This window comes from Neurospora tetraspora (genome assembly GCF_033439725.1).
Source record: "Neurospora tetraspora strain CBS 560.94 chromosome Unknown B0H65scaffold_2, whole genome shotgun sequence".
In the NCBI taxonomy this organism is placed as follows: Eukaryota; Fungi; Ascomycota; class Sordariomycetes; order Sordariales; family Sordariaceae; genus Neurospora; species Neurospora tetraspora.
The window spans coordinates 3511971-3532630 of record NW_026944384.1 but is presented as its reverse complement, the minus strand read 5'-3'; the positions used below and the strand labels follow the sequence as shown (position 1 = coordinate 3532630).

The following is a 20660-nucleotide window of genomic DNA, read 5'->3' as shown; positions in this document are numbered from 1 at the left end:
AGGGGTCGACCGCCTAGCCTAATCTCTCACGCCTTCAAAACTGAAGCTGAGTATAACCGATGGAAGGGCCATAACCTTGAACCTGTCACCCAGAATATCCCATGCCTGTGCCTTTTGTCTCGGGGAGCCAACCGTGTTCAACCATCCCAAATCATAGCCAGATACCGTCCCCATAATACCGCAACACCAAGAGATCCTCTAACAAACGCCAAGATCACCGTGAAAAACACACCCAAATTTGACCAAGGCAAGAGGCACCCCACGCAGCAAAGTAGAGGGAAAGCATACGAACCCCATTTTCAAGAACCGTCCGAGTCCTTCCATCCGCCTAGTTTTTGAGGCCTATCCCAAACAAAATGACCCTTGCGAAAAGTGCACACGGTATATAGGGAGAAAGGCTGCTGCGAGTTTGGACGGGTTCCGTGGCAACTACCCTCCAGACGGCCATAAAAGAAAAAAAAATGAACCCGAATGATGATAACCAAAGCGTGGCAGGGTAATCGGTGATTAATTGTCCGCTCGTCAGGAAGAGATAAGCATAACCAGGAAAGAAGTGCAACTCATAAGAGGCAAGGAAAGGAGAAACCAGCCCGCTTTGTTGCCCATATCAAACCGACCCGTCTTTGACACCATCCATCTTCCACCACCTTGCTGTTTGTCGTGCCCAGTTGATCGACCTCCACCATCATGAGGAATGCTCAGCATCCAAAGCATATAGAGACTTGACTGTCGTTGTTGCTATACCAAGCGCATCGTATGTTGCTAGATCAGTTGAGGAAACCCTTGCATGCTGCTGTTCCGCACAAGCAGGGGATACGATCCGTGCTTCCGATCTCACGCTCGAACTTGTAGTCGTACGTCAACTCTTCGTCTATAACACGCCGCGTTAGCTCGATTTCTCACTACATCTCATGCCGCTTTCTACCATGAAGACTTACTCTGAGCAATGTCGCGGAGCGCATAGATAACGATGCGCTTGCTCCCTTCCACCTTGATGATCTTGGCTGTACAATTGGGCATGCAGCTGTGGTTGATGAATCGGGCAATACCGCCCTTCTTCGTCGCATCAATAACGGTGTTATCGTCGATGCGGAAGAGGTAGCTGCTACCGATGCCGCTCTTGAGGTATCTGGCTTCGCGAAGTTCGGCAATCTGCTGTCGGACTTCCTCACCAACGTACTCGATGATCATGTCATCTTTGTTGATATTTTCCATTGCGTAAAGACCCCAGTTATGAATGGCGGACCGGGCAAATTTCACTGGCTTCTTTCGCTTCTTAAGCTGGTTGAACCGTAAGACATCCGAATCTTGCCCAAAGTTCTTCCGCTGATCGTTGATCTCCGCAACGTATCGGCGGTTGTTGACACGGTTGGCACGCGAATTGCCCTTGGCCACCAGGCTATCTGCTGCGAGCCTGGCTGCTTCTGCGGCAGCAGCGACAGAGTTGGTGTTTCCGTTCTTGGCATTCTTTTCCCGCTCTTCTCTGGCCTTCTTGACCTTGATATGATGGGGAAGATACTTGGACTTCTCAGAGTTGAGAATTTTCTTGACACCCTCGGTCCTGGCACATCCAGTCGGATTCGGCACATAATAACCGCCAATTCCGACGGGTTTATCCGTTGACCCATCCTCCGAGTTGAGTTGCCGGATACGACTCCGTCTCCAGAGCCACAGCTCAGCATCACATCCAAGCTTACCGGTACCAAACTTTCTTTGGAGCCTCTGGGTATCTGGCCCATCCTCGCCTTGTAATGGCACCACTTTCAGGGTTCCAATATCCAAGTGGAAATCCTTGGGTAGGACGAGAGCGTCAACGGCCTCGGATGGGTACAATTCAGGATCCAGATCAGGTTTGCTTTCTGTCGGAGGAGCCTCGGGGGCTTCCCCTTTTGTTTCGAGTTCAGGTTCAGGTACAGGTTCGGGTTCACCAACCTGGGATTTCGCTTCAACGTCCGGGGTAGCTTCAATGTCTTCAATCCCGGCGGCCCGAAGAGCCTCTCTCTCAAATATCTCCTGTTGCTGCTTCTTGAGCGCCTCGCGCTCCTCGAAGATCTGCTTTTTGGATTTCTTCTTGGCTTTGGCCTTCTTCTTCGGTTTTGTGTTGTCCGGTATAGGGGTTGGCAACCGCGAGTCATCAGTCTCCTTGTCCTCTGCCGGTTCGGCTTTAACGTCGGCGTCAGGTAGGCCATCCAATGGAGCTTCGATGCCTGGGAGGGTAGCAGACTCCACAGCCTGCTCCTGTGAAGGCAGTTCGGTCTCGATGCGTGTGATAGTCGCCTCGAAGAGCTCCTCAGCTTTCTTTTGCCGCTTGATAGCCGTTTCTACTGGAAGGTCCAGTTTTCGCTTCTTTAGCAGGGCTGATGTATCGTTAAGAGCGAAGCTGGCCTCCGTCATTGAATCGTCTTCACCAGCAACCCAGGACCCAATTTCCTCTTTGTTCCGGTCCTCCTCCGAACTCATACGGCTCCTTGGCCGAGACTCCGGTTCCTCTGTGTCCCGGATCATAGAATATCGGTTATCCACACCATCATCAGAATCATCGTCACTATCGGAGTTAAGACGATGATGCAGAGACCGGAGATCTACTCGTTGCGTGGGTCGTGCTCGCGCAAACGGATCGTTGAATCCATGTTTTCGAGCATTCAGTCCCCTGCTCTTCAGCTTTCGGACCCGTAATGTTGAAACATCAGCGCGAGCCGTACGCCTCTCGATTGGGTCGGCTCTCGAGTTCGGAGTACCAACTGGAGAAGATCTGTCTTCAGAATCATCGAAGACAATCGATGGAATCGTACCACTGTGGGAGTCATCAATGTTAAGCTTACGCCGCTTTGCGGCATGATTGACCGGGTTAAGATAGTCGAAGACTGCGGGAAGGGTGATCTTGGTACGGATGGTCTTGAGTAAATGCTCCGTCATTTCTCGTCGTATTACTTCGGCAGCCTCCTTAACTGGATCGAGGTTCTTGGCCCGCTGTTTCTTCTCCTCCTCAATGTCCGCCTCTTCATCACGGCGACGCCGATCTTGATCATCACGTTGTCGGTGCTCGGGTGGCGGCCTTTTCTCCGAACTATAGCTGTGCCTGCGATGGTCCTCAGAGCTCCTTGAGCTTTTGCCCACCGTACCGAAAAGGTGAAGCTCCATGACCATGCTGTATGTGAAGAATGCTGTGTCGTTGGCGGAATTATAGCACTTGCTTGCTTCGTCCCGGCCATAATGGGAATCGCGGAAGATAATGTAGTAGCCCGTCCTATCCGCACGAATGTCATCAAACCCATATTGCTTGAGCCGCTTCTTCATATGAGCCACAGTTGTCGGCATCACTGGAACATACTCGTGCGCCACAAAAATATACGGCTCGCTCTTAATGTGATTGATGATCGGTTCGGTCTCGATGATGCTGGGATGTCGAGGCTTGGTTGAGGTCCAACCGGCTTCGGAGCCTCCGAGGGCTCGGTGCGCTGCTGGGCCTTTGGGGGCCGTTGGCGGCGGTCCGGGGATAACCTCCCCAGCTCTTGGTTTAGGCCCGGTAGGAATCTTGTAGGCAGCGCTTGGGGTCTGCGATGTTTCCCTGCTCTTTTTAAGAACAGCCTCCATCAAGGCCTTGCTCTTTCGGCCTTCGGGGTCGAACTCGACGCGGACTTGGTTGGCCTCTATCCTCCTCCCGTGCATTCCTCGGACAGCTCTCCTGGCAGCTTGATGAGCAGGAACAGGTACGGGTCGCGAAGGGGTCGGTTTCGAGTCTTTGTACCGGATCGTCGCGAAGCCGAGATAGCTTCCCGTTTCTGGGTGCATCTTGTTGCTGCTTTCCGCAATGTCGCCGAAGGATGCGAATATGGTAGTGACCTTTGTGAAGGCGATCAAAGGATTGAAGCCTCTCACAAGAATTTGGACTGGGGGTCCGGGGCCACAGGAGGTCTTGGGGTCATATGGATAGGGCTTCAGGTTGCTCGGCGCATCGATCAATTGGGCTTTAGGGAGGTGAAAGTTGACGTTGATGTAGCTGAGTTTCCCGCCGTGCGCCAGGCGTGGATCTGAAGGGGGAGCGTCATCTTCATCGTTCTATAAGCAGTATTAGCCAATTGATTCACAAAGATGACGCTCCCCCCTCCACGCCGACGTGTTCAGTGTACGTACCAAGCCATAATCCTTATATATAGGTTTCGCCTTTTTCTTTTCGGAGCTCGAGAGTTTTTTGTCCAGGAGAGGATCATATGTGCATATGGTGCACAAGACGGAGCGACTAGGGTCGCGGGGAGGGACACGTTCGGTACCGTCAGGTAGAGGGACGAGGGACTCAGTGGCCGAGCCATTGAGTGTCGGTGTCAGGCCGTTTTGCTTGTCGGCATGATGGGGCGAGACGGAGTGCGGCTTCGCATGAAGGGATGTAGAGAGATATAAGGATGACGGTGAGTCGGCGGTTGTGAGAGGGGTGGTGGAGTTGTGAGTGTGAGAGTTCCTCACTGAAGCTGAGGCCATGGCGAGCTGTCGCGTGGAGGAACTGAAGATGGATGAGCTTGTGCTCGCATGCGAGCTTGCAGAGCCAACCGTGTTTAGCGTGTCGCCGGGCAGCGACTCGGTATCTTCAAGCGGAGGGCGGGTTGCGTCAGCACCGGCGGATGAGCTGTGATTGAGAGAGGTTATGTGTGAGCGGCCAGGACTGGCTCCGTCATCAGATCGGTTGGAAGTGAATGAGGACAAGGGAGTGCGATGACCGTTCGTGTCAACTGGCTGCGTGGGCGGAGAAGCTTGCGCTCTCAGTCTTGCCCGCTCGCGCTCCGTAGCTCTGTCCCTGGCAGCCCGCGGAGCGGCAGGGAAGAACTGAGCGAAACTCGCACCGGACGACCGAGACATTGCGAGAATGGGGAACGTCTACCTCTCCCGCCTTCCTCCTACCATCATCACTCGAGTCGGCGATACTGCGAGATAGCATGCATGAGGGGATCGATGCGGGCGGATTGAGCTGGGCCGTGGCCGAAGTCGAGGGCGACGTGAGCTGCGATAACTTTTTGAAGGGGAGAATCACGCGCGCGTGCAGAGCGAGAGAGAACCACGCGACAGGACGGGCGGGACTGGGCTTTTGCCGATCAGGGCGGGCGCTGACGCTGGACGCTGAACGGGGGGGTGACTGGCTGGTGAACGGGGCAGCGAATGAGGGCGTGGTGAGCTCGATTGTGTGCGAAGGAAGGAATGAATCTGGATCAAATAAAGACGGCGAGCCCTGCTGACGTCGGCGACACGGAAAACGCTGGGAGACGATGGTTGTGAGCAGTGCAAAATCGTGGCGGGATTGAATGAAGTCGAAAGTTTGAGAGTGTTCAAGGAGGTGCGTCAAGGGCACAAGGGCATGGGCAGCGCAGACCGGGTTGTGCGCCGGCCGCTGAAAGTTGAAAGAAGCGTCGGGTGTGAAGAGCAATCAATGGCGGCAGGCGGATAAGGGGATTTGCTAAGCCAAAAGCGGAAAGCTACTCTCAGGTCCGTCCTGCGCCAAGCATCCAGCTGGTCTGTGCATCAGCAATTAAAGCCCGTGTCGCGCTTCATTTGTCGCGTCTGGTGTCTTCCGCCAAGAACGTGAAAGCGCAAAGAGGCCCGGGGTAGAGCATCCACATGTCACTGTGTCCACTGTCGGTTTACCATTTCCCTTACAACCAACTGCGTCATTGCATCTTCGCACAACTATGTTGTTTGTCTCCATCACCACAAAGGGATTGAAGTCTGAAGAACACTTCTGTTGGAGCTGTTGGCTCAAGACTATGTGTTGGTGACAATCGCATGCAATACCAACAACTGACGACCGGAAACTGCAATTTGTTCCAAGTTTAAGCTAACAATAGCAAGGTTCAAAGACTCGCTTTCTGCTGTTTACACAGAGTGCTAAAATCGTCTCATTGTTGAATATAGTAAAAACCACAAGGTTGTTGTTCCCTGCACTGCCATATGACAGCCTATACGGTTACAAATTCCCAACACCGAACAAGGTGTGGGAACATCATCATTATAGCCATTTATTTGCCTTTCTTCCCAATCGACGCCAAATCAATCATGCTTGCTCCGACAATGAATATTCCACACCATGGAACCAACCCATTCCCAATGCCAACCGGGCATAGAGGCGCTTGATCTTAACATCGCATAGTGCGTAAAAGAACCGACCAGGCCAATCAAACAACCAACCAACCAACCAACCAACCATCGTAATAATCCATTTTACCACCCAGTCATTCAACTCCGTAACAATAAAACACGAACGCCACTCATGTAGAGAAATGAACCGAAAGGCTGCCCAGTAAGTGGTCGACCTGCAACGAACGCCTGTGCTCAGAAGTCGGTAGAGAGTTGGAAATCATCGTCGGAATCGTCAAAATGTGGCACAGTCTCATGGTCACTGTGCTCTTCTTCCTCATCATGGGTGAAGATGGAGAGAAGCCCGAGTGGCTTCTGAAACTCTTGTGTTGTCTGGGCCTGCGCAAACCGCGCTGGCGTGATGGTGCTTTCTGACCCATTCGACACCAAGCTGCTGGTGCGGGAGAAAGTGCGAGGCCTTGGCCCAGATTGCTGTTGGTTACTGGCAGCAGCGCTGGCCGGCCTTGCAGCCTCGGAAACAGATCTGCCTCTGGTGTATCCTAGAGTGTTCCGGGATGTTGCACTGGAGGTTGGACGATCCTTCGACAGGGTTCTGGCGTGACTTGCGTTTGATAGAGACGGCTTGCGCGCAAAGAGACTGCCTTTGTTAATGGCCGTCAAAGAGGGCTTGCCATTCAATTGTGGGCGGGATATGCTTCGTTCCCTCGCGGAAGTATGGGACAGAGCGGAAGCAGCTCTTCGGGCTACCAATGTACTAGGCGGCCTGCTTGGTAGGCGCCCAATCTTCTTGGTTTCTCCGGAGCGAGCAACTGCAGTTGCGTCCACTTGAGTCTTCTTAAAGAGATCCTTGCTCTCAGGGATGTCGCCAATGCTCCAGTCGAACTCCTCCATGTCTTTCTTGATTTGTTCGTCGCCGCGTGCAAAGTCGCGTTGTTGCCGCTCTGCCATTTCCCTCTCCTTGGCTGTCATTCCATTGTCGTCCACCTTCTTGTAGTAATACTCGTAATATCCCTTGAACATGTTCTCGGACTTCAACGACTCGAAGGTCAAGGCGTGCGCAGGGAGGACGTCGGACTCGTACGGGAGGTCCTGGGCCGGGGGAGGACAGTACTCGATCTCCTCCTCTTGGTCACTTTTCGGCTTGATATCGACATGCACGTCCAGCTTGGGGTCTTGGGTCTGCGGTGCGGCTTGCTTTTGACGAAGGGTCGTCGTTGGCTTCACGGTTGACTTGAGATCGCCGCCTCGTTCCTTGCCTCCACCGGTTTGCTGTGCCGCTCTTGCCTTTGCGTTGGTGGTTTTGTTCCCGAGCGGTGCTCTGGCAGTTCGAGGGGCTGTGATGATGGTTAACCCATATTCTTTGCGCAACCAACCTCTTACAACCGTGGAAAGGGATCAAGAGTACTCACCGGGCGTCATCATGTTTGCCCGAGTTCCCTTGGTGAAGCCATTATCGCCTTTTGCAACCGTGCCCTTTCCGGCAAACACTCGAGTGGTGTTTTCATCGTTGAGTGGGACCTTCAACGGCGTTTTCGGGTACAAAGCGCCGGGTGTCTTTGCTGGAAGTTGTTTGGCGTTGCCAGCTTGATGCGCGATGCGATTTTCTTGATCTTGATGTGCTGCCAACATCTTGTTGTGTTGCTACGGGATTGCTCCCAGACAGACGAAATTCTGTGAAGTCGTATATAGGTTGCGCGGAGAAAGGGTCCAGTAAATTGTATGCTCTTCAGTTCAAGTGCTTGGAGCCGTCGGTCTGTTTGTGGGTGAATTGGGCGAAGCGTTGGCTGAGCAACGGAGTGAGTTGGTCAACTTGACTTGCCCCACTTTGAGCCGACCCCTTGTTGGATTCCAGGAGATGCCCTGGGACCAGACCGACAAGTCCCAGTGGATGGGGATGGAAATTGAAAGACAGCGGGACAGCCCATTCAGATGGGTAGACTTGCCAGACCGCCCGCTGGCGCACTGATGCACTGGGTCAACAGGACCAGCTGGACCCCCGATCTGGGCACGATGTATGGTTCCCGTCTCTCCCAAGTCACGGCAGGCGAGGGAGACAACGCAGGCAGCCGTTATGGAGGGGAGGGGCACTCCCATATTGGAAACCCACTATCATCTGTCCGCTACCTTCCACTTCTCCTCTTCCCTTCCATCAACCCAACCACACATCCACACCATCTTCATAAGCTGCCCTTTTCGCACTCGAGATACAATTCAACTCGCACCATCGCGCTCTTCTAATCACACCTTTCTACTTCACAAACACCTAATACCGACACAATGGATCGCATCAAGGAGGTAAGAAACATCACCGCTTTCGAGAGCTTGATCCCTGTTGTGGACCCCACCAACTGCCCAGCGATGCGTAACCCCTTAATGGGAGCAACAGTCAGCTACGGCCACCACCACATCCGTGTTTCCCAGGCCTGCCCGTCAAGGTCTAAACATGCCCGCGACCGCTCGATACTACCATTGCGATGCTCTTTGTCGACAAAATGCTGACCAGCGCGATCATGTTTGCAGAAAATGAACCAGCTCCGCCTCGAGGCTGACGAGGCTGCGGCCAAGGTCGAGGACCTCCAGTCCAAGATCAAGGTCCTCGAGCAGGAGAACCTCCAGAAGGAGCAGGAGATCACCTCCCTCTCCCACAAGAACAGCGTGCTAGAAAGTGAGGTGGACAAGCTTGAGACCCAGGTTAAGGAGTTGAAGAGCGCCGCCGAGGATGGCGCGCAGACTGGCACTCAGAACGAGACGCTGACACGGAGACTTCAACTTCTTGAAGAGGAGGCCGAGGAGGCTGACAAGACTCTCCGCGAGACCAACGAGAAGTACGTTCGCATCGAAATACACCCGCTCCCGGACGATGAGACTGGGGGCCCTGACCCCCCTGTGCCCCTGAACCCCTTTTCTTTGCGGCAGCTTAGACTAACGTGCTGTTTTTCTCCCTTTACAGGCTTCGCCAGACCGACGTCAAGGCCGGCCACTTCGAGCGCAAGGTTCAGGCCCTCGAGAACGAGCGCGACCAGTGGGAGTCCAAGTACGAGGAGATGGCCAAGAAGTACGCCGAGGTACAGAAGAGTTTGGAGGAGTTCCAGGCCGATATTGCCAACATCTAAGTTGGTTAACAGATGCAGTCGGAACATGGTGGAAATTCCTTTCTTTACGTTTGTTCACAGCGTCACCGCATCGAGAATATCAGCCTGACCCTTTATGCCGTTTGTCCTCGGGTTGTCGGATGGGGAGATAAGACGGACAAGCCAAACCGTCATCTCACTTCCTCGTACAACTCATATTACCCTACTAGTTCAAAGCATAATCCATCATCCCAGCATTGCACATTTTGTACTTAAACAAGATCTAAATATTGTAAGGGAAACCGCTGTCAGGAACAGCGGTAGATTATTTCCTTCATCATCTAACCTATTACGACCGCTTCGCTTTCTTTGCCCTCTGTTTCCTCTCTGTGACGTTTCGGTCATGCCGGCTTTCGTATGTGAATTTCCTCTTCTTCTTTTTCTCGGGGAAGTTTCGTTTTGACTTCTTGTCGGCCTCTTGCTGCGCCGCCTCTTCAGCCGCCTTCTTCTTCTTGTTGTTCTTCTCCGTCTCGGAATCTTCTTCGTCCTTCAAAGTCCGTGGTTTGTGGATGCCGTCCCTATCTACGCTGACAGCTTCTACTGTCACGGTCGTGTAGCGGTCCTCATCGATGTACTCCTCCTCAACATCAAGCGCAGGCTCTTCCGCTACTTCGTCCTCGGATATCCCGTCCCACTCGTCGTCTGACTTCTTCTCGGCGGTTTTGTCGTCTGTGCCGGCACGCTCTGCCTCGTGGAGAAGCTTGTGCACTGTTTGGATATGTTCCTCGAGGTTCTTCTGGCGCTCCTCTCTGATCTGTACCCGCCGTAGATTAGAATTGCTGCCATGGAACAGGAAAGAAACAGCGGTCGTCCAGTACGTACCTGCTTCCTCAACCTGATTCGTTCCAGCCGTGCCTCTTCCTCTGCTTGCGCCTTCGCAGCCTTGATGCGGGCCTGTTTGCGCTTGTGGAAACCGGTAAGATACTCGGTGCGGGCGTCCTTGTCGAATGTGATTTCCTCGACCTTGTGCACCGTCTTGCGCTTCTTGGGTGGCGGAATGAGCCCCTCCTTTTTGGGCCTTGGGGCGGCGAAGAATGCTGGGTCCCTCTCCATTATGACGTTGAGTTTGGGTGGAAAGTTCGTTTGGTTCGTTGTGTGGTGTGGAGAGAACAAGAAGTCGAGGTAAGGACGGGAAGGATGGATGTTTGAATGTAGCGACGGGTCTAGGTCAACTGTAAATTTACTGATAGCACCCCCCCTGTTCGAAGGTTCACTCGATGCAGGAAGCGGCCTTATCGGATTCTGCCCTTTCTTACCGCCCCACCTCTGACGGTGGCGTCAAGCCGCCCATAGCCTGCCGCTCGGTCGCACGTCCAGCACCCAATCCCATGCAGCAGACGCCAGGCACTCTCCCAAGTGCAGTGACATCCACGCTCCCGGGCTCCAGTCTGGATCCTGGAGCTACACCACGCTACCGGTTGTACACTACACCATTCGCATCTCCAACACAACAACCAACGACGACGACGACATCGGAGAGAGGTGTGCATAACCTATCAACCATGCAACTCTCAATAGCAACAACTCTGCTCGCCTACACGGCGGTGCATGCCTTTTCTGACTCTTCACCATTTGTCCTCTTTTCCACCTCCAAGTACGTCATGTCCAATTGTCGCCGCGAGTGGTGTCCCTTGCCTTCGCGCCATCATGATTCTTGTGCCACATCCAAACCACCTTGCGCATTCATGCTTGATTCGAACTGATGATGCTGACCGGTTGAAACTGTGATTACCAGGCTCAACACACCCGAAAAATACGATCAGCTCCAGACCAGCAATCAAGTAATTGCTTCCGCCAAGGAGATCCTCTCCTCTTGTCCCACGAGGGACTACGTTATCGTCTCCCAGCCGAACGTGCACGCCGCCGATATCCGCGATGGCTCTCACTGCAAAATGCGTAGTCTATGCGACACAATCGCCAGCAAGGAAATCCAGGGCCGGTTCAGCGTTGCGGAGGTAGTCGGTGACCTCTCAACCCATTCGTTGGAGGATTATGTGAAGGAAGCCTGCGCGGGCAAGGGGAAGGTTGCCGGTATCGTCAAGGTTGATCTCACGCATCTGCCTTCCTTGGAGCACAAGGATAAGAGGGAGCAAATTCTGGCCTCTAATGGTATGTTCAGTTCGGATCGCGAGTTGGCTATTAGGTCTGGACTCATGTTAACATGTGCAACTACAGACGATCAGCTGGGTCTTATGCTCGACACCCTCGAGAGCGACTATACCCTTGTCATGGTCTCAGACCCTAACGAGTTCAAGGCCTACCAGCCTGACTTTATCGAGCCAGTCCATATGGATCTCAAGCGTGGAGATTTTGGCTCTCAGGAGGGCAAGGACAATGGCAACACCACATATGATAACCGCCCGCTGTTTGTGAAGTATCAGTTCTTCACTCCTGGTATGTTACTCTCCAAGCCGTAGTTTTGCACAGATACTCGACTGACACTGAATCAGGTATTTTCGTCGCCCTGATCGCTCTCATCGTCATGCTCTCCATCCTTGGCGTCGGACTGAAGGCTCTCGGTAGTCTCGAAGTCTCATATGGCGCTTTCGACAAGGAGATGGGACCGGCTGCGCAGAAGAAGCAGCAGTAAACTACTTGGAGGTCTTGTTCTTAGCTTTTTTAGGGCTTGGGATGCAACGAATAACAGATGCGCATACGGTAGAACGAAAGTTTTGTTTTGCTGTAAAATCATGCTATATGGGTTTTGGGGTCAGGTCGGAGTTCGAGGGTTCTTGTTCTTGGTTGAGTATCATTAAAGCATTGCGCATTCGTACACTAGAACAACAGAAGATGGGAATGAAAACAAGAATGTACACATGAGCAATGACAGTCACGAAATATGTGTTGAATCCTTCAATCTGTCGTCGCTTGGTGAATGAATTCCTTTTTGTATGCCGCTGATATTGCCAGGTAATCCTCTATTGATATTTTCCCTCACAGAACGCCTTGAAAGTGAACAAGTAAAATGCTGAAATAGCCGCCCCTCAAGAAAAGGTTTTCCCGATCCTCCAAACCCCTCTCACTCATCGTCCTCTTCAAGGACAACTCGATGCTGTAGCCCTTGATCAACCCTCAACAGTCACCCAGAGCACTCATTCATGGCTCCTCCGTATGTAGCCAGCCAAGCATCGCGTTCCCCGATGGTGAGAGCCGCTTCTTCATCCATACCACTCGCTGATCATCCGATGAAGCTTTCTCGATTGGATATTCTCCAACCGGTCTCCAACCGATCTAATGATCCAACCAGTCCATGAAAACACCCCGTTTCGCGCTTCGCTCATACCAAGTGGCTAGGCAAGAGGAAGTTGGCCACGCCGTTCTTGACGGCGTACTCGTGCCCGCAGTGACCGCACACGAGCTTGCCCTCCATCATCTGGGTCTCCATGAGCAGCTCGTGCAGCTCCTTGAGGAGAGCCTCGTCGGACTGGAGGTCCTCTGGCGAGGGGGGCTGCTCGGGGAGGGTGGGGAAGCCGAGCTGTGTTTGTGTTTGTTAGTAACGGACTCGTTTGAGATTTCATGGGAGATGAGAAGAGACTTTGGGGTTTCAGTGAAAGAGTGGGAGGGTGAGTGAGGTGTGAGGAGGGAGGTGTGAGATGGATATGTTCGGAATGGTGAGTCGGATTGAAAAGCAAAATGAAATGAGCTCAACATACCTCGGTAGAGGTGGTCCGCAGAGCAGCCCAGTCGATGCGGGGCAGGACATTGATCAGAAGTTGAGGGTTGATCTCGATATCATCTTTGGCCAGCTCGGCCTCCTTGGGGTGCAGCGGGAACGAGTCGTTGGACGACTTGCAGTTCTTGACCGCGCAGGTCAGAAAGTTGAGTGTCATGACCTTCATCTTGATGATTTTTGGTTGAATATAATATTTCGATTTTGATTTGTTTTGGATTTGTCGAGACGGAGTTTCGAGGCGATTGTAAAAAAAGATGTTCAAGATTTTCCTGGTGGTGGTTTACAAGTCGGTACTGTACTACAAAAAAAGTTCGATATCCCAGCGACTCGAACGGATAAAAATGGGTCCACGTGATGCTACTTTATGCTTCGACTTACAGACACACCACCACATCGCCAGAGCAACCATCACCACAACCATCACTGCTCCTGTTATATGGAAAAGATAATCCCTGAGATCAAGATCCAAATACGCACATGATTTAATCTTAGAGTAAATTTACCCTAGTCGTCTGGGCTAGTTACCCCCGCTCAGACCCCAGTAGCTACCTGTTGTGCAGCCTTGTCAGATCTCAAACATTCGAGGTATTGTCTACTCCATGCCCTTTCCGTACGTACCCTTAGGGGCGCGACGAAGGCGAATGTACAGAACAAGACCTAGAACCAACACGCCAAAGAAGAGGACCTTGGCGAACAAAGGGGCACCAGTATCATCGTCGTCGGCAGTGGCGGCGGGGATGCTGTCGTGAGCAGGAGGCTTGGAATCGGAGACAGGGACAGGAGCAGCAAGCTTCTCGTCTTCGTCTGCGTACGCGGGAGATGCCCATTCGGATTGGCCTTCCAGGCCTGATGAGAAAAACACCGACTCATCAGCACATGGACTCATACACACGGGTAAACGGTCATAAGAACAGGCAGCCAATTCCACAAGTGGGACACCATGATAGGCATGAGGCTTCCAAAGACTTTTCTTCTATATCCTTTCCTCTTTTATATGATCTTTCCCACACAGGTTTGAAAAAACATAAATGGCAGGGGATTGGGAATTCGCAAAAATGGATAGAAGACGCTTTTTAAAGCTCCACGTGGATACCTTCAGGGGGAACCTCGAGCTCGCCGCTCTTGGCGATCTTGACAGGCTCAGCAGGAGCATCACGAGCGCCGGTCTTGGTGTTCTCGATCTTCTCGACGACATCGTAGCCCTCGAGGACCTCGCCGAAAACGACGTGCTTGCCATCGAGCCAACTGCAACATAACGCGTATTAGTCAACCGGGCACTTCCTAGACCGTACAGCCAGAGTGTGTCAACTTACGAGGTGATGACAGTGGTAATGAAGAACTGGGAGCCGTTGGTGTCCTTGCCAGCGTTGGCCATCGAGAGGAGGCCCTTCTTGGAGTGCTTAAGCTTGAAGTTCTCATCGGCAAACTTCTCACCATAGACTGCACATAACCCGTTAATATCATGGACCCAAGCACATAACGGGACTTGGGAGCAACGTACTGGACTTGCCACCGGTGCCATCGCCCTTGGTGAAGTCACCACCCTGGATCATGAACTGCTTGATGACACGGTGGAAGGTAGAGCCCTCATAACCGAAGCCCTTCTCGCCAGTGGCGAGAGCGCGGAAGTTCTCAGCGGTCTTGGGGACGGTCTTGCCATAGAGACCGATGACAATGCGGCCGAGGGGCTTGTCGCCCTGCTCGATGTCGAAGTAGACCTTGTGGGTGATCTTGGGGCCCTTGGCTGCCTCGGCGGACTGCGCAAAGAGCAGCATCGCGCCGAGGAACAGCGCAGCGGCGAGGAGGAGTCGCCGGAAGCTGAACATCTTGACTGTGTTTACGATGGTTTGGGTTGAAATGGGAAAAGACTATGACCTAACCCAAGTCAAAGAGTGGATGGGAAAGAAGAAGAAGAAGAGGAAAAAGAGAAGAAAAAGGACAATGCGCCAGTGACCGTGATTATACCACGATTCTCTCGGTCCCCGGCTCCGTTGAAGCTACGTTTCACCTACCAAATCGGGCGAGCTGCCCTCCACTGTCCCGCTGGGGAACCTGGAACCACTGCAGCCGGACCGACAGCGCGCGTCCTCCGCCAACCTCCCCCGTTCCTCTGCATTTCTGTGGTGCAGACGTGCCCGCAGTGGCCAATTCCATGTTGGGTCAGACAAGGGGCTCACATTTTCCCCTCAAAACAACAGGGGCAGCAGTCACCATTCACGAGAGCCCCTGGAATCATCGGATTCGTTCACAGCGGTTGCGATTGCCCTGAGACGGGAGCTGCGCCGCTGCAGAAGCGGGGCAGCCAAAGAGGTGCCGCACGCCAAGCCGACAGCGGGTCCAGAACCACAAGTGCTTTTTAGACTCACCCCGAGCCCCAAAGGGGTGTCAATATGGGGCGCGTTTGCATGCACAGCGCCGCTAGGCAGGTGTCTCGCCGAGATCGTGAACCCTGCCGGCCGCAACGTCATTTAGTCTTCCCGAATAATTAAACACAATAGGACATCTACTATACCACAACTTCCCCAAACTCTTATGCAGTGAATATCGACCTCGACTTGGAATTGACAAAGCCGGCGCATGTCGATTGATGCGACCGACAACTGATGCCACCACTTTACTCCTCCTCGTCTTCGTAGCAGCGCGATGATGTCCTCCACGAACGAGGAGGACCCCTTCCTTGAGGTCCAACAGTACGAACCCTTCCTCTCCCCCCTTTTCCCAATCAACGAAACCCAAACCCACCACAAAACATTGACAAACTAACCAAACTTCAAATAATAGGGACGTCCTAACCCAACTCCAATCCACCCGTTCCCTCTTCACCTCCTACCTGCGCATCCGTTCTCTCTTCAGCTCCTCCTCCTCCTCCACCGACTCCCCCGAGCTGATCGCGGCCCGCTCCGACCTCGAATCCGCCCTCTCCTCCCTCGCCGAAGACCTCGCCGACCTCGTCGAGTCCGTCAAGGCCGTCGAGCGCGACCCCACGCAATATGGCCTGTCGGCGCACGAAGTCACGCGGCGCAAGCGCCTCGTGCAAGACGTCGGGTCCGAGGTAGAGAACATGCGCCAGGAGCTCGCGTTCAAAGCCGTCTCTGGAAAGGGTTCCCAAAACAAAGACCAATTACCAGACCCATCCTCCTTCGCCATCCCCGACGGTGAAAACGGCACCGGCTCCGGCGCCGGCGCAGAAGATGACGATTACGCAGCCGAGTTCGAGCACCAGCAGCAAATACAGATGATGCGCGAGCAGGACCAGCATCTGGATGGGGTGTTCCAGACGGTCGGGGTGCTGAGGCGGCAGGCGGATGATATGGGCCGCGAGCTGGAGGAGCAGAGGGAGATGTTGGAGGTGGCGGACGACTTGGCGGATCGCGTGGGAGGGAGGTTGCAGACGGGGATGCAAAAGTTGACGTATGTGATGAGGCACAACGAGGACACGCTGAGCAGTTGTTGCATTGCGGTGTTGATCTTTGTGTTGATTATGTTGTTGGTTTTGTTGCTTATTCTGTGAGCTGGCTCGTGGCTGGGCAGCAGCAGGATCGGGGTTGTTTTCGGTTGGTTAGGTGGGCTGTTTTCTTTTTGGGTTCTGCCGGTTTAAGAGGAGTTTGAGGGGGGTGTATTGATACTTGGCTCTCCTGTTACCTACTTTGCTTTTCCTCCTACAGTTTTATGATGGACGGGTATACGGTAATACAATAATGAATACTGGAACACGATAACGGCGAGTTGTTGCTGTTTTGATTCAGTTTCAAACGTGCATTGGTCGTCAGCGTCATCGTATGAGACATCCAAATGCTCAATTCTGCGCCCGATATATGGCTCTCTCTAACCGCTACTGTGCTAGAACTTTGTTTCTGTTTGCGCACTACGAGCTTCGCTTCCTCAATTGTAGATACGCTGGGTATATAACAGAAAGCGTCAAATACGCTAGGAAGCCCCGCCTCTTCTTCTTCTTCTTCTGATAGAACACCAAGCTTCTGTAACCGGCATATGACAGACGTTATCCTTCCAAGATGCTGACAACCTCAAATGACCAAATCCTGAACGCCGTTGATATGACTTCATTTGTGATGGGACAACAAGCCTTGTCCCTGGCTCCTTACACGACCACTTATCCAAGAACAACTCCAGTACTCTTCCTGAGCAGGTCATGGACAACCTGCAACGAATTGACGGCACTGGACTTGACCGGCGCCCGAGCAGGGAACTCAATGAGCGCGGTCCTCAATGCCGCAAGCGCAGCGGTTCCATACGCGTGGATAAACTTCTCCTCATAGTTCTGGATCATCGCTTTCAGAACCACACACTGGGTGTTTGAGATTTCTGCCGAAGGGGTGTTGACAATCTTCGCCATGGCCGCCCAGTAATGCCGTGGTGGGTATGGGTTTTGCTTCTTGGACGAGCCGAAGTTTCGCAACGATATCGCCGCAAAGCCAGCACCGAGGCCCGTCATGCGGTCAAAATGTACCTGTTCCGTGACCCATCTTCCGTTTTCCTTCCACCACCCTATCCTGGCGCGTCCTTGCTCTGTCTTCTCGCTGCCCCTGTAACCCCAGAGGACGGGACAGACGACGCGGAACTTGGCGAGAAGGATGTCAATCATGGAAGCCCCACGCCATGCGAACGCCGGGTCGGAAAATACGGCGGCAATACAGACGCCCACGGGATCGGCTGTCTCCGGTCGCGGACCGCCTTCGTTGATGAACTGGGAGATGGTGGCCTTGGCGAAAACGTTCAGTAGATAGATAAACAAGGACGGGATCTGCGGATCGTTGTTGGTAGGCCCTTGGACCGGGGCTCGTGGTTCGGTGAGGAAGGTGTTCGGGTCAACGAGCTGAGACTGTACGCGGTTTTCGAGCGCCTCGCGTAATAGAGCAGCAATCATGTTATTCTGTTGTTGTGTCCCGTTAGCGTATTCCACCCAAAAAGATGAGAGTAGGGTTGGTTTGGTATCAGTACCTGTTGACGGTTGACTCCTACGCCGCCTCCCGTGAGTTGTCCAACACACTTCCTGATCTCTCGACGCATATCTCCCATACGGGCTTTGAGCGCCGGATTCGCTATTGCTTGCTCCAACATAGACTTCCGCAGCTCTTTCAGGTTTTTGTGAATGACTGTCAGACGGTCGGGTCCTTGCTGCGCCGGCGCTGGTGCGGGTGGTTTGGCAACGGTTGCAGACGTGGTAAGTCCATTGACCTGGGTATTGTTCCCTAACAAGTTACTGATCGCAGGCTGAGAAGAGGCTGCGACTGCAGGCGTTGATTGCTTCAGGACAGCAGTGACAGGTTGCGCACTCGTTGGTGTCTGTCCGAACCCTCCAAAAGGCTTCGGGGCAGCCGGTGCAGACGCTGGCTGGATCTCGGGTTTCTTTCCGAAGAGTGTATTGCCATTGACTTGAGTCGCGGGTGGTTGTGATGGAGTTGCTGTTGGGACAGGCTTCGGGGCTGCAGGTGGTGCCTTTACTGGCTCGGGGTTGGGCAAGACGGGCGGGATTTCGACCTTCTTCGCCTTGAGAGCATTGAGCTTCCTTCGGTCAGCAGCAAGCTGTTCTTCTGCTCGTATCCTTTCCTCCTCTTTCTTCCGCTCCTCGACCAGACGTTCCTGCTCTTGCCTCAAGAGGTGTTCCTGGTACACCCTCTCGGCCTCCTCGCGCACACGTTCATGTTCCCTCCTAGCAGCCTCAATCAGAAGTCTATGTCGGGCCTCGGAATTGCGGTCGCCAGCGAGAATGTCGGATATGACTGATCGCGAGGAAGGGCTTGCCCACTGGTTGCCGTTTGGGCGAGCGGGGGACGAACCAGCCATCCTGTCGGTGGTTGGATGCGCTGCTGCTTGACAATCCCAGTCACTCGTCACAATTGCCGAACAGGTGGTACACTGAGAAAAGTCAGACAGATATATCGCTGCTTCGCTAAAGAAATGGGAGAAGTTGAGGTGATCGTCGGGTTTTGTCTTTGGCTTGACAGTTGCGGAGGGCTAGGGTATGTACAAGTATGGATACCATCAAATGGAGTTGGAGTACTTTGCGCGCGTCGCGAATTCAAATAGCACTAAGTCCACCCCACGGGTGCGGGCTTTAGTCTTGGCATCTCTGTTATTCTTACTGTGTGTGTGGTTAGCGGCCTGTGGTCCTGGCAGCCGTTTTTTGGTGGGGGAGAACGGATGGAAGTGGTACCTTTTTATAAACCAACCCGAACCCTAGTATTGATGCATTGTTGTCGACAAGACCCTACGAGTACACACTACAAAGCGGCTTTGGTATAATAACCCAAGTTTAGATGTCAGCTTATGTTGTGTTACGCTGAAATGTCTCCGGGTCCCCAGGCTTCCATCCAGACTATACTGAAGGTGATGAGAACAGTCGTTGTAAAGTTGTGGGTGGGGTCGAGTTTGGAAGACTTGACGACCACGGTCAGGAGAAAGAGCTTCGAAGACATCAACATCAGAGTCGCCGTCGTGTGTACATACGAAGCTAAGGTAAGGCAACGCTCTAGTGACATCTCAAACAGACTTAAATGTAAGATGTGTGATGGAACCAAGGAAACAGCTTTTCATTGCAGGTTTCTGCATATCATCCTCATCCGTTGGTGCTGCGGACAACAAACATCGACGAGAGGGTCAGCTTGTGGCCTTTGTTTGTAGATAGCAACCCCCATCAGTTCCCGCAGGCAGCCGTGTATTCTCTTCAACCGCTTTTGATAACACAGACCCGAAAAAAGGTTGCCGGAGCTTCTGAGACGGGAGACACGGCTGTCGTCTTATGCGGTGTACTTACTCACGTCGAGCCAGGGTTTCGGGTATCACCATCATCACTGACGTCTTCCCTGTTACGCCAGCAAGGCCAGTCCACATTCCCCAATGAACATCATGACATAGGTTGGCGATCCCTTTTCCGACCACCATTGAGTTTCTCTCGAGAGGTGTCTGAGTGCATCTCGAGTTTATCGTCCCCCGTTCCTATGCAGACACATTCGTGGCAGGGAAGCATCGCCCAGCATACGCCATGTTTGAGATATCATGAATCTAAACTAAATGAGGTATGGGGTAAAGACGATTAACGAGGGTCCACTTCTGCCATTTGTGATTCGCGATTTTCCCGAGTCTGCTGAGGAACCGTTTCCCCACTGGCGTTCTTGATAGCTTCCCCCGGATGCTCCCGTCGCGGTCCTCGCCTCTTCGATGCTCTTTGCTGTTGAACAGAAACATACAGAGAGTGTGCAATGGATGTCGTGAGTCTCGACTTATCTTTAAACCAGGGCGAGGAAACAAAACGGTTTTATAAAAGGGGCTCAAAGGTTGCTTCATTGGGTTGTAAGAGGAGCACGGTGTGGCGCGCACATGGCGTATCCGGTACACCCTAACACCCTGCGTACTTGCACCCTGGCGCCACTAACACTGGGGGCGACCTTTGAGCTGTTTGGAGCGAGCAGCTGCTGCTAGTGGAGCGCCGTGGTGGTTCTCGACTGCCTGCTATTTGGTAGACCACTGCAGTGGGCTGCCCACCAGCGCTGATAGGTGCAGACCTGACCCCCGGCCGACCGCCGCCGCCGCACCGTGTATGCGCCTTCAAGGAGGGACGGACCTCACTCACCTCAGCAGACTGCCAGGCCCATCCCGCCGTTCTCACGCATCAGTTCGTCACTAGCAGGTACAAGACAGCCCAGGATGCCGATGGACCTTTCGGGTTCCTCTCGCTGACTGCCCGCTGCGGTGCTCGAGTGCTCCTCCTCCTCCTCCCAGGTCCAAGGTCCAGTCCTCCTGACTTCTATAGCACC

General features: G+C 53.3%; 9 protein-coding genes across 9 annotated transcripts; 3 read left to right on the top strand and 6 right to left on the bottom strand.

The window, feature by feature from the left end:
- Positions 1 to 767: 767 nt before the first annotated feature.
- Positions 768 to 4851, bottom strand: B0H65DRAFT_421465 (histone-lysine N-methyltransferase, H3 lysine-4 specific; the record flags this gene model as incomplete). Its single annotated transcript, XM_062824344.1, has 3 exons — positions 768 to 871; positions 939 to 4059; positions 4135 to 4851. The coding sequence occupies 3 exons, from the start codon at positions 4849 to 4851 to the stop codon at positions 768 to 770; spliced, it is 3942 nt and encodes a 1313-aa protein (XP_062684537.1).
- A 1365-nt stretch (positions 4852 to 6216) lies between these two features.
- On the bottom strand, positions 6217 to 8048 carry B0H65DRAFT_111725 (uncharacterized protein). The gene is made up of 2 exons (XM_062820589.1): positions 7491 to 8048; positions 6217 to 7415 (listed from the first exon to the last, which is right to left on the bottom strand). Exons 1-2 carry the CDS (start codon positions 7708 to 7710, stop codon positions 6316 to 6318), a joined length of 1320 nt encoding a protein of 439 aa, XP_062684536.1. The 5' UTR covers positions 7711 to 8048; the 3' UTR covers positions 6217 to 6315.
- Positions 8049 to 8358: 310 nt separating this feature from the next.
- B0H65DRAFT_546296 (tropomyosin) lies at positions 8359 to 9194 on the top strand (the record flags this gene model as incomplete). The annotated part of the gene is made up of 3 exons (XM_062829439.1): positions 8359 to 8376; positions 8602 to 8906; positions 9032 to 9194. The coding sequence occupies 3 exons, from the start codon at positions 8359 to 8361 to the stop codon at positions 9192 to 9194; spliced, it is 486 nt and encodes a 161-aa protein (XP_062684535.1).
- A 268-nt stretch (positions 9195 to 9462) lies between these two features.
- On the bottom strand, positions 9463 to 10379 carry B0H65DRAFT_457247 (nucleolar protein 12-domain-containing protein). Its single transcript, XM_062826347.1, has 2 exons — positions 10035 to 10379; positions 9463 to 9966 (listed from the first exon to the last, which is right to left on the bottom strand). Exons 1-2 carry the CDS (start codon positions 10263 to 10265, stop codon positions 9502 to 9504), a joined length of 696 nt encoding a protein of 231 aa, XP_062684534.1. The 5' UTR covers positions 10266 to 10379; the 3' UTR covers positions 9463 to 9501.
- A 335-nt stretch (positions 10380 to 10714) lies between these two features.
- B0H65DRAFT_420049 (BIG/ATPase V1 complex, subunit S1) lies at positions 10715 to 11802 on the top strand (the record flags this gene model as incomplete). The annotated part of the gene is made up of 4 exons (XM_062824251.1): positions 10715 to 10806; positions 10948 to 11321; positions 11388 to 11606; positions 11663 to 11802. 4 exons carry the CDS (start codon positions 10715 to 10717, stop codon positions 11800 to 11802), a joined length of 825 nt encoding a protein of 274 aa, XP_062684533.1.
- Positions 11803 to 12247: 445 nt separating this feature from the next.
- On the bottom strand, positions 12248 to 13501 carry B0H65DRAFT_111571 (Trm112p-domain-containing protein). The gene is made up of 2 exons (XM_062820587.1): positions 12866 to 13501; positions 12248 to 12687 (listed from the first exon to the last, which is right to left on the bottom strand). The coding sequence occupies exons 1-2, from the start codon at positions 13049 to 13051 to the stop codon at positions 12490 to 12492; spliced, it is 384 nt and encodes a 127-aa protein (XP_062684532.1). The 5' UTR covers positions 13052 to 13501; the 3' UTR covers positions 12248 to 12489.
- Positions 13157 to 15096, bottom strand: B0H65DRAFT_457239 (peptidyl-prolyl cis-trans isomerase B). Its single transcript, XM_062826346.1, has 4 exons — positions 14387 to 15096; positions 14199 to 14325; positions 13979 to 14130; positions 13157 to 13731 (listed from the first exon to the last, which is right to left on the bottom strand). Exons 1-4 carry the CDS (start codon positions 14709 to 14711, stop codon positions 13478 to 13480), a joined length of 858 nt encoding a protein of 285 aa, XP_062684531.1. The 5' UTR covers positions 14712 to 15096; the 3' UTR covers positions 13157 to 13477.
- Positions 15097 to 15528: 432 nt separating this feature from the next.
- B0H65DRAFT_421989 (t-SNARE) lies at positions 15529 to 16396 on the top strand (the record flags this gene model as incomplete). The annotated part of the gene is made up of 2 exons (XM_062824373.1): positions 15529 to 15575; positions 15667 to 16396. The coding sequence occupies 2 exons, from the start codon at positions 15529 to 15531 to the stop codon at positions 16394 to 16396; spliced, it is 777 nt and encodes a 258-aa protein (XP_062684530.1).
- A 252-nt stretch (positions 16397 to 16648) lies between these two features.
- B0H65DRAFT_111559 (GLE1-like protein-domain-containing protein) lies at positions 16649 to 19080 on the bottom strand. The gene is made up of 3 exons (XM_062820586.1): positions 19061 to 19080; positions 17845 to 18762; positions 16649 to 17776 (listed from the first exon to the last, which is right to left on the bottom strand). The coding sequence occupies exons 2-3, from the start codon at positions 18688 to 18690 to the stop codon at positions 16997 to 16999; spliced, it is 1626 nt and encodes a 541-aa protein (XP_062684529.1). The 5' UTR covers positions 18691 to 18762; positions 19061 to 19080; the 3' UTR covers positions 16649 to 16996.
- Positions 19081 to 20660: the final 1580 nt, after the last annotated feature.